This window comes from Perca fluviatilis, chromosome 6 (assembly GCF_010015445.1).
Source record: "Perca fluviatilis chromosome 6, GENO_Pfluv_1.0, whole genome shotgun sequence".
Lineage (NCBI taxonomy): Eukaryota > Metazoa > Chordata > Actinopteri > Perciformes > Percidae > Perca > Perca fluviatilis.
In genome coordinates this window covers 12,368,368-12,381,013 of record NC_053117.1, presented here as the reverse complement: position 1 = coordinate 12,381,013, position 12,646 = coordinate 12,368,368, and the positions used below count along the sequence as shown (strand labels likewise).

The window sequence follows — 12,646 nt, the reverse complement described above, 5'->3', positions numbered from 1 at the left end:
CTCTGCTCTGGGCTTCTCAGGTGCTGCAAGTATATCACTCCGCCCAAGTAGCAGAAGTAGCACTGCTTCGCCTTTCTGAGAATATAGATCCCAGTTTATATACGGTTAGAAGATGGCTGTGTCTCATGTGACCTTTTTATTTGTACACGCTGTGACTATACAAATCACAACATGTAAATAGGAACATGTTGGCGTTTTTTTGTCACTTATTTGGAGCAGTAGGCTAGTTGGAACCTGTTACCTCCAGGATCTGAGCTAGGCAAAGCTACCGGTGGGGCCGTCGGACAGAGTTACCACACAAACGGAGATGAGAAGGGTATGTATGGACTTATCTAACTCTGGGGGTTACAGTGAATAAGCTAAAGTCCCAATAAGTCGGCATGTTCCTTTAAGGTAATTGTTATGCATTGCTCCCGGTTTGACCCAGGTGATCTCTGAATGTCATGACCAGGGATATACCCATGTAGACTGGCTTGGTATAAATTTCCAAAAGAGGGGTTGACTCTACTACCTGAGCCACAGCCGCCACTGATTGACAGCTTTCACACCAGCCCAAACAAACTGCACTAACCAGGCAAATGTACCCATCAAGGTTGATGATTTAAAGCCACAGCCATGTGTAATGACAGCTGCTCTGATGCTGTAATTGAACCTCAGCAATGCAACGGAGTCGATAAAATTGTGCTGCTTCTTTGCTATAAAGATATATGTTAAAGGGCGTTTCTAAATTAATTACCTGTGAGTATGGAAATGAGGCTTGTGCACGTGCCCCCAGCTACACAATTGAGATTTATGAAACTACATCAGGCTTACATGCGGCTTTATAAATCTGACAAAAAGAATGCGTCTGCATACATATTTCTGTCTTTGTGCATATACACAGTTTTAGTTTTTGATTCTACACAGAGTTTTATGCATCTGGCCACAGGTGTCATAGAGCAGCATAAAAATACAGAACACCTGGTGGACAGGTGAGAAAAGACTAGCTTTTGAAAATATACCACAATATACCAGAGATGATGCAGTTGTTGAATGACAGCTAGCTTATTTTGTCTGCACTGGGCCATTGGCTGTTTAAACTGCTGCATTTATCTGTTCTTGCCATCCTCAATCGTTAGTTTCAAGTCTTGCTCAATAAAACCTGATGTTTATTTAGTAAATTATGGTTACGTTTTTATTAAAATTGACGATTAAGCAGGGCATGTTTCAGGGGTGTGGCTACACATCTGATCTGTCAATCACGACAGAGGCTTAGCAATGCGTATCCGGGGCCCTGTCTACATTAAAATAGCCGTGAACTTTGTTTGGGGGGTATTTTCCCTCTTTAGCGATTAACTCAGCCCTGTGTTCCCTCAGATTTAATAATACAATTAAGAATTTCACCTGCTTTTCATGTGTTTTCACAGATGAAAGAAGTAGAAAAATGATGAAGAGTCACCTGCCAAACCTTTTTTTCCACGGATGGAAACACACACACACACACACACACACACACACATACATTTTCAATTCATAAACACGGGAAAGAAAATCATTTAGCTCAGACTTAACAATTAATAGTGTGGATTATGCTTATACTACTCCGTTTCGTCCATATTCAGAAACATCCAGCAAAATTGCACAAATATGAACAAAATGAACACTGAGTGTTCAGTAGGCTTCGTCTGTATCCATATCCCCACAAATGTTGAGCAGAATTGAGCCTTAACTGTGCTTTACTAACAAACACAATTTCCTAAAATTGTGCTGCGAGATTACAATCCAAAGGGGGACTGCCCCAATTCCGACGTCCCATTATTCCGACTGTTCAAAAGTCTGACATATATCCCATTAAACCAGGCGGTTTAAGTTGGATATTCGACAGACATTCATCAGAGATTCTTAAGCCCCTTTCACACATGTTGGGGGTATGTGGGCTCTGGGAACATAGGGCCTAATTTTGATGCAGCAGAAATTTTATAGAAATGAGGGAAAACGGCCTAATTTGGGGGGAAATCCTTGAGGGAACATAGGGCTGAGAAAACATAGGGCCTAATTCATAGAAATGAGGAAACATAGGGCTGAGGTAAATTAGGGCTGAGGGAACATGGGGATGACCCCCTTAGTGCAGTGCCATTGAAACCGTAACAGTGGGTGACATCACTGCTGCTTTGTCCATTATTGTTACAGTCTATGGTCTGTTTTATGGTTCAGACCACTAGAGCAGTACCCTGGAAATCCAGAGTTCTTGCGAGTGCACAATTTGAATTTGCTCAGCGAGTCACTCTGGCATTCAGTAATGATGCTCATTAACTATGCCCTTGTAGCCGAGCTGCACCAATCACATCGGTGTATCTGATATAGGCGGTCCAGAGGCGAGCTAAACAGATGATGACAGTGCTGCACTGTCAAAGTCATTAGTAAACATTGCAAGATGGCTACGGATGAACACCAGTTGTTTGACATGGCTTTGGCCGCTACAATGAACGAGACTTGGCCTTTTATCTAAAAGAGGAACAGAAAACGGCGCTTGAATCGCTCCTTTGCAAGAAGGATGTTTTTGCTGTTTTGCCGACCAGGTATGGCAAGAGTTTAATCTACCAGTTAGCTCCGCTGGTAGCTAAGCGTATGGGGCTTAGTGAAAACCCACTGGTGGTTGTTGTGATTGATTGTAGTGTTATCCAATTGCGTGCAGTGAGATTGGTTAAAGTAAAACATCGTGATGGACGATGATATCGTCGTCGGAGGGGGGGGGGTAGCGGTAGCTTTACAGAAATATTTTTTCCTACTACTATGGGCCAACAGTTAACATAGAAACGATTAGAGATACATTTAAATGCCCTCTGTAAATGGTGCCCTGCTGGTAGGTTTTACAACATGACCTACTTTCACTTAACTACGGTGCAGTAAAGTTAATCAGATGTCCGTGATCTGCGTAACGACAGTACAGTGGGACGTCTGCCTTCAACAGAGCGACAGTAATAACCTAACATACCATCATTACTGAGTTTAAACTACATTCACGGTTATGTTTGCACTGAATAACGCATTCAATAATCAGAAACATAACTCTTGCAGCGCACATGAACAGATGCGCAATATTAGCTCACACATAAAATAGCACCCTCGTGAATTAGCCTGTTGCTAACGTACATTCATAAATCCTGCATAACATCGTCCCGTACCTACAGGACCTCAGACTTACTTATTGATGCACGCACACAGACAGTAGTGTCGGCAAACTTAGTCCAATGAGGGGAGAAAGGAAAGTGTGATAGCGCTACACTTTTAACGCTTTTTTCTCTCTCACTCGAGACCGCTGTGTCCAACGTTACTAGAAGGTAGAGCGAGCTACAACTGACAGGGAGAGAGAGAGAGAGAGAGAATGTATCACTACAGCCAATCTTGTCTTTGTGTCTTTGCTAGTTTAAAACCGACGCACTTGTCAATTTCCCGTCCAGCGCCCGCGACTAGGATTAGTGTGTTTGACGGGGGAAACACATCATGATGGTTGCTCTCCATCGTGATGTCGGGCAGCCATCACGATGGACGATGATATTGTCCATCGGCACAACCCTATCATCCACTTGGTGAAAAAATGTAATTGTTAATGAACTGCTAAATATGCAATTCAAGAAAATCAGATAGATTAGGGTATATACTCCATTTGAATAGAACACAGCCAACGTTCATGTTATTAAACATAATAAATAAATATTCCAAATATAGCATACACCTAAAGGATACTAGGCCCATTTTAAACCAGCTCTGTTATAAGGCAGTGTAGTTGTGCAGATGAACAACTCCCCTCCAGCACCAGCTATCAGTTTGTTAATGTAACGTTTTGTCCTCATACGCGGACTGATACTTTTTGTGCAAAGGAATTCGAACAATAGCCATTGTATGTGGTTTTTATATCACAGCTATGAACCAATCAGATTGCTTGATTTGAGCTACCTGTTTTATACAACAATTAAAAAGTCTAATTTTTTATGTATAATCATGTTCAAATGACACATTTTGAAACTACACTGTGGGCCCTATCTTGCACTCAGCGAATGTGTTAGCTTGTTAACACATGACTAACATTAGCTTACCAACAGCTTAGTTGTCTTCCCTCGTCATTTCTTCATAGGTTGCTAAAATAATCCGTTGGCATGCTTAAATCTAATGATTTTAGAGAACTACAGGCACTTTGTTAGCGTTTCAGGCCTTATTTGCATGTTGTGGCGCCAATGGTTTTCCCCTCTGGTGGGCGTGGTTTTCATAGTATGATGCGATGCACTCTGGGCTAGATTTATCAAGCCGTTTGCGCCTGTTTCCAGGCGCTAATTGGTCGCAAAGACGGACGTAACCGATGCGGGCTATTTACAAACAGGGCGCACTTGGGTAAAATCGCAGATTGTCTGCCACATGAGCGAGAAGAGACAAGTTGCGCTTTCAATATGTGTTCGTGGGAGGGTCGTGGGGAAAGTGGGAGTTCCACCCAAAAAGGTGGGAGGATAAGCGCAAAGTGCACCTAATTATATATTCCGTGGTATTTACAAAGACTGTCAGTAAGAGCGCCTCTATTCTGCGCGGGGAAATTCTCCGCCTTTTAAACCAGCCGCAATCGAAGTTTTTTCCTCGTAGAGCTTTATGCCGCTGGTGAAATGGCAACAGCAATTTGAGCAAGACGGACATAGGCGGGGGCTGAAAATATTTTTAACAGAAGAATCACACTTTGTCAGTGAACACAACATAATTTAGCGTTACAGATCAAGCAGACATGCAATATTAGAGTTACTGGAAGAAATCAAAGATGAAATTGAATCTCCCACTCAGCGTTCACATCCCATTCCACCAGTTGTTAAACTCCTCGCTACATTACAAATATTGGCATCAGGATCATTTCAAACAGTCATAGCATCAGCAGTGGGAATATCGCAGTCTGCACTCAGCCATATCATAGCACCAGTACCGCTTTGCTACAGCGCACCTACGGTATAGTGGCGGAGAAAGACGCTGATTGCCTGATGGGTGTCAGGGTTGATAAATACTACGCAAACTGTGGAAGCATGCGGCGCTATTACCGAACTCGCATAAACAGACGGAGGCGCAAACTCGCGCTTAGTGTTAGTAAATCTAGCCCTCTGTCTCTATGGGCCCTATCTTGCACTCAGCGCAATTGCCTTTGTACACCGACGCATGTATCATTCCTATTTTGCACCCGACGCACAGCGGACTTTTCCCTCCACAGACGCACGTCGGTAAATTAGGGAATGTATTTGCGCTCCCGGGGGCGGTTCAGTGAAAAGAGGAGGCGTGTTAAAGCTACTTGCGTTTTGCGTTTCATACTTGCGTTTCAGATTGTTAAAATAGGGCCCTGTATGTTAGTAGATTATACTTATGTCTGTATGGGTAACTGGCATAATGTTAGACCTACCACCAGCTTCTACTGCGTTATCAGTATATGGCTGAAATGTGCATGGGTGTGGGTGTGTATGTTTGTGTGTGTGTGTGTGTGTGTGTGTGTGTGCATTCTCTTCTTATCAAGGCCATGCTGCCTCTCATCTGCAACCTCACCCAGGGTAACAGTCACAGTGATTATGGGTGCCAGGGTGGAAGGGTAATGAGATTATAATGAAGAACAGAGAGTGAGGCTCACTGGAGTTCAGAAGCAGCGTGGGAGTGCAAGGGCCCTTCACACAATTTTAAAGCTCTTCTCTTTTCTGTAGTTTTGACATTTTAAATAAATCTCAACAGCAAAACTGAACTGTGTTAAGTTATAAAACACCAACAGTGAGCTAGGAAATGTGGAAGATTTGGCAGTACTATAGTTCATTATAGCACATGGTATCTTTACAACACAGATACTTTATAACTGGCACACATATGTTAGCTGGAATCGGAGGCCTCTATTTGTTGCTCAATGACAATATATGTAGGGTTGCAACTAGTCTATATCCCTGACGTTCCACTTCTGGGATTGCTCCAGTGCCGCAAGAAATTCCGCCGGATACATGCATTTTCGCCGATGTCCGTTTCCTTGTTTTGGAATTTTAAACTCTGGTGGATTTATGTGGACTTTGGTTGACTGCTCCTCAGATCTCTGCTTGGTAAATTGAGACAGCTAGCTAGACTATCTGTCCAATCTGAGTTTTCTCTCGCATTACTATTTTACAGGGGCTCAGTGCGGAGTTTAGCTTGACAATTGTGATTGGTCTAAAGAAATGCCAATAAACCATCCCGGAATGCTGTGTGGAGTAGCTAGACCCTCCTCCGCTCCGCAGCGTGTGGATGGTCTGGCAAAGCGAGACTAGGTTGCAACTAATGATTATGTTTATAAAAAACATAAAATGCCAGTAGTAGCAAATGTCTATCACAGGTTCCCAAATATAGTTGACATATTCAGATTTTTTGTTTTGTTGACCATCGTCCAAAATCTAAAGATTGTTTCAGCCCTATTAAAACCTCCATCCATTCTATAGCCATACAGTATATGAACTGAACAGTATAGTGAACTAGTCGGCTACATGTGAAACTTGTAAGTGAAACGAAATTTGAAAGTGTGCTAAAAGCAGAAATTATGGAAAAGTGTTTTGAATAAAGACACAGCCACAGGGCAGAGTGGGGAAAAGTAATTATATATTCCCTACAAGCTGAATAAAAGAGAAATTGGGTTGCTCTGGTAGCTCACCTGGTAGAGCGTGCACGCTATGTACCAAGGCTCAGTCCTTACCACAGCAGCCCAGGGTTCGATTCCGACCTGCGGTCCTTTGCTGCATGTCTGTAACCGTCCTATCAATCAAAGGCCAAAATGACCCCCAAAAAATAATAAGATAATTGTGAGAGAAAGAGAAGGAGTCTTACGACCTGTGTGATTAATTTTTTTCCATATTGAATTTGCAGTGCTGAAAAGGACCAAGAAGAGTAAGAATGACCTCATCAATGCAGAGGAAGGCGAAGACCACTTCACTGACATCTCATCTGCTGGTGAGAACAATACCTGAGACACAACATCTGCCATATTATTTACTGCAAGTCCCCATACAGTCCAGCCTTCAAACTGTGTTGGCACTATATGTTGAAGGCAACACACAAACTGCTTCACTGTACACGCTGCGAGCAGCTTGGTTGATGTGTTGCCCTATTGTGACAGATACAAGAACATTAAAAATATGTTCAGAAAATAGATTTTTCTATATTCATCTCATCGATTGTTACAGACAGTTACTTTTCACTTGTTCTAAAGAATATTTGTTCATGAAACAACATCAGTACTAAAGCACTAAATTGTCAAAATGCAGCTTTACGGCTGGAGGAACAACTGGAGACTGAGATCCTCTTCCTTCTTTTATTAGTTTTTAGAGGCCTAAAGAAGTAAAATGATTCAGTATTCCATATATAAAACCAAAGGTTAAAGGAATATACTGTATATGTTACACATGTTGTGTTTTGGTCCCGGGGCCTGTTTCACAAAACCAAGATAAGGGATTAAGCCGGGATTTCCCAGTTATCCTGGATGAATTAAGCCTTGATTCGGTTTCACGAAAGCGGAGGCACATAAATCACCATGGAGATTTATTCTGTACAGCTAGCCTGCTCCTGACCAGGCTAACAGCCAGGATTTATTTAATCCTGTAGCCTTTTCTGATCACCCAGCAGTGGTTTTACCCTATTGTTATCAGCCTGGATTAAAATACAACAGGTGCATATTGCTGTTCATTTAAGTATTGTTATTATTTAAAGTTGTGACCATTATTTTTATAATTATTCATGTGACATTATTACTGTTATATTGCTGTATGAAGACTGATGTTCATATTGTTGTTAGAAGTTTAATTAATATATTATGGCAGTTGTTGAGATAATTAGAAAAGGCTGATCAAATTTCAAATGTGTTTTAAATGAAGTCTGTTACTAAGGGCAATACATACAATGCTGTACATTTCTATAGTTGACCAATGCACCTTGAATTATTTTGGTTGATTCATTTTTTTTTTTATTCTTTAACAATAAGTATCATGTTTGTTCCACTTCCATGTACATTGTATTTGGCATTCTTAGCACACTTAGTGTTGTCCAGTAAACTGCAACTATAATTTGGGAGGATTGTACAATTTTAAGAACATATCCTAATTTTACAGTCCTCCCAAATTATAGTCTTAGTTCACTGGACCAGTAACTATCTAGTGATGTAGGCTACTGTGCATTCATGACAACAGGGAGAGGACACCTCAATGGTTTTTGACCTTATATTTGGGGGGAAATAACTGATGAATATCACTCTGTTCCATTCATGTTTACAGTGTGCATGGAATTTATCACTTAATTATCTTCATAGTTTCTAGATTTTAGAGTCCAAGTTCTTTAGTGTCTTTATTTTCTATGTCCATATATACAGGGAGCAAGGCATATAATATGTAGAGAAGGAAACTCCTCTATCAAATAAAAAAACGCGGAAAAAGCGTGGCAGACAATAGCGGACAGACTGAATGATAGTCTAAAAATATACATTTATGAACTACTGCTCTTAACTGAAACCATTCAATAAGTCACTGTCATTGGCAAAAACGAACAGTTGTACACTTTGCATTAAACGCGAGCAGTGGAAGTTAATATGACTTAGGACATTTATATTTTAGCCCATGAGAGAGAGAGGGAGAAACAGAGTGAAAGAGATATTTACGCATCATATTCTAGCGTTGTAGAAAATTGATCTTTATGGTAAATTTCCTGAGTAACATTATCTTCTGCTTACTTTTAAGGCAAAGAGTACAGCTGTTAATTTGCGCAAATGATTAGTAGCCTAATCCTTGAATGGTATGATTATGACGGTTTCAATTCAGAGCAGTTGTCAGTTAATGTATATATTTAGGCTACAATTACGCATTCAGTCGGTCCGCAATCGTCTGCCACGCTTTCTCGCTGTTTCATTACAGCGGCCGTGTTTCTTTTCTTTTTATACAAATGTATTTCATGATATCATACTTCCATAAGAAGCTGCTGCTCACTCTGTATAAAGTATGTACCATTTTGGCATCAGTAAATCTGTGATCGACCTCGCGGTCTTTTGAGGAAAGCCGTGGACGCGCATCTATCTGAATTACTTCAGCCTGGCTCGACCTAGTCGCTCCTCCTCAGCCTGGCTTGGCCTTTGTGAAACGCACCAAGCCAGGATGCACAGATTAGACTAGGTCAAGCCTCGATTTATCAGTTATCCTGGATTTATATATGTTGCTTTTGTGAAACAGGCCCCTGGTGATTAGCTGGGGACCTCTGAGATTGAGCTTTACTGCATTACTGCAGGAACTCAATAAGACAATAACACCTGCACACTGAGCAAGATTAAATTAGAATGAATAAGAAATGAAAAATAATTTTACAGTTGTCTGGTGTTGATTATGAAACAGTTGTAGAGATTGTCAGATGAGGAAAACATGGGTAATTGAATAATTTAATAAAGTACAAGATTGATATAACCTTAACTACTTACAGTATTACCAAAAACACATTGTTAATTTGGAAAGGACTATTAAAAAAAGGATTTTGTAGTGTGATAATAACACAGAGAGAGAGAGAGAGAGAGAGAGAGAGACAGACAGTATGGGTCTTCAGGTGATACAGTATGAGTCAGATGTCTGGATTAAAATAGATCAGGAGATGATGTGCCCACTCTTCTTCCTGTGCAAGTAATGGCATTCTAATTGTATCCAGTCACCCACTTGACATTTGGACTTAATTTAAGTTACAGAAGATTTAATATAGTACAGCCTAAAGGGAGTGGTGAGGATCATGGCACTGTAATCTAAAAGAGCCAAACGCTTCACTTTCGTTACATCACAGTTACAGCTCGTCAGAATATGAAAAAGCTTATGAGATGTATAATTTTATTATGTCAAATTTAGTGCAGTTGTCCTTGTGGTTCTTTCCATAATCTTTACTGTGTCAGTGGAACTCACCTCTATAAAATATAGGGCCCTATTTTAACGATCTGAAACGCAAGTGTGAAACGCAAAACGCAAGTATCTTTGTGGGCGGATCTCGGGCGCTGTTGCTATTATACCGGTGGGATAAATGACTCTTGCGCCCGACGCAAATCTTAAATGGGTTGGTCTGAAGTAGCTAGGTGTAGTTTGGGCGTAACGTGAAAATAACCAATCAGAGCGTCATCTCTCATTCCCTTTAAGAGCAGGCGTATTGTTCCGTGGCGGACTTCTATTATGACGGCGGATTTGCCTGGCGCACGCCAGCGGGAGCTGTCCGGGATGCGGCAAAGTAATGAATGCCCGTCTTGTCCGGGTGGCGATGTTGCTGTGGCCTCTCGGGCGTGTCTCCTCAAGTCTGGAGAGGATTGCTGCAGCCATGGAGCGTGGGCCTCCAAACGCACCACCTGCTCCTGTTGTGCCCCTTCCTCCTCCCCCAACTCTATCTCCGTCCACCCGCTCCACCAGGAGCGCATCGCGCATTGCCACTCCCGGACCAGATTCCGCCGGATTGTCCAATCCGACCGTAATTCAACATCACATCTCCTTAAGTCCTCTAATATTTCCTCATTTATGTCATCAACACATCCATGATTCATGGAAATGTGTAAAACACAACAAGCCACAAAGAATGCTGCGACTTTTTGAGGACTGTACTGTAAAGTGCCTCCTGACCTATCCAAACACATGAAGCGCATTTTCAGTAATATTTTTCTTTGTAATTATGTATGGTTTTCAAAAATGTGAACTGCTGTAGATGAGAGAAGTGTATGCGCGTTGTGCACACGCTACATTATGGCCAAGCATTCGTCTCTAAAATAGCATCTGAATAATGCGCTACTGACTTTAGACTAGCGCCACTGACTTTAGACCAGGTTTTTCCTGGTCAGTGGCGGAATTGTTTTTCTCAAAGTGCAAAATAGCACCACGTAACGTTTGCGCCGGAACACGCCTCCTCTTTTCGCTGAACCGCCCCCGGGAGCGCAAATACATTCCCTAATTTACCGACGTGCGTCTGTGGAGGGAAAAGTCCGCTGTGCGTCGGGTGCAAAATAGGAATGATACATGCGTCGGTGTACAAAGGCAATTGCGCTGAGTGCAAGATAGGGCCCATAGAGACAGAGGGCTAGATTTACTAACACTAGCGCAGTTTGCGCTGCGTCTGTTTATGCGAGTTCGGTAATAGCGCACGCTATGCTTCCACAGTTTGCGTAGTATTTATCAACCCTGACACCCATCAGGCAATCAGCGTCTTTCTCCGCCCACTATACCGTAGATTGCGCTGTAGCAAAGCGGTACTGGTGCTATGATATGGCTGAGTGCAGACTGCGATATTCCCACTGCTGAGGCTATGACTGTTTGAAATGATCCTGATGCCAGTATTTGTAATGTAGCGAGGAGTTTAACAACTGGTGGAATGGGTTGTGAACGCTGAGTGGGAGATTCAATTTCATCTTTGATTTCTTCCAGTAACTCTAATATTGCATGTCTGCTTGATCTGTAACGCTAAATTATGTTGTGTTCACTGACAAAGTGTGATTCTTCTGTTAAAAATATTTTCAGCCTCGCCTATGTCTTCGTCTTGCTCAAATTGCTGTTGCCATTTCACCAGCGGCATAAAGCTCTACGAGGAAACTCGATTGCGGCTGGTTTAAAGAGGCGGAGAATTTCCCCCGCAGAATAAAGGCGCGCTCTTACTGACAGTCTTTGTAAATACCACGGAATATATAATTAGGTGCACTTTGCGCTTATCCTCCCACCTTTTTGGGTGGAACTCCCACTTTCCCCACGACCCTCCCACGAACACATATTGAAAGCGCAACTTGTCTCTTCTCGCTCATGTGGCAGACAATCTGCGATTTTACCCAAGTGCGCCCTGTTTGTAAATAGCCCGCATCGGTTACGTCCGTCTTTGCGACCAATTAGCGCCTGGAAACAGGCGCAAACGGCTTGATAAATCTAGCCCAGAGTGCATCGCATCATACTATGAAAACCACGCCCACCAGAGGGGAAAACCATTGGCGCCACAACATGCAAATAAGGCCTGAAACGCTAACAAAGTGCCTGTAGTTCTCTAAAATCATTAGATTTAAGCATGCCAACGGATTATTTTAGCAACCTATGAAGAAATGACGAGGGAAGACAACTAAGCTGTTGGTAAGCTAATGTTAGTCATGTGTTAACAAGCTAAGGCACTTGCATAGCTTATTGATTTATCCACATTCCACTATAACACAAGTTGCATACTGTGTACAGAATGCTTTAGCTTAACTTACAGAACCTAAAACTATTAAACTACATTTGAATATTTGACTTCGTAACAAAATGCTTGCTGCACACATAACATTAGACATAAAGTTAGGTTAGTGTCAGGATCCCACAGTCTTCCCATTCTTCCTTCTGATTACTCACGCCTGTATCCACTTTTGTCTTCATAAAAGCTCAGTTTTTCTGTTTGGCAGCTTTTCAAAAAGTAGTTATGTGTTCTTAACCCTGTTGTTAGTGCATCCTATCACACAGCAGCTTTTAGGCATTTCTGTTCACCTTCACGTACAAGGCAAGGAAGAGCGATGAATTGGGACTTAAATGCGCTCTGTCTCTGTAGGCTGGATTATACTGGTGTGTAGGGTTGTGCCGATGGCTGCCCGACATCACGATGGAGAGCCACCATCGTGATGTGTTCCCTCCGTCAAACACAC

The 12,646-nt window shown here is 42.1% G+C and overlaps 1 protein-coding gene across 1 annotated transcript in view; it reads left to right on the top strand.

Moving 5' to 3' along the window:
• Positions 1-12,646, top strand: part of LOC120561038 (voltage-dependent N-type calcium channel subunit alpha-1B-like) — a 261,579-nt gene that overhangs the window by 174,272 nt on the left and 74,661 nt on the right. Inside the window, exon 11 of the mRNA XM_039804005.1 lies at positions 6,871-6,954. Within this exon, the coding sequence (XP_039659939.1) occupies positions 6,871-6,954 (84 nt within the window). The remainder of the gene's footprint in view (positions 1-6,870; positions 6,955-12,646) is intronic.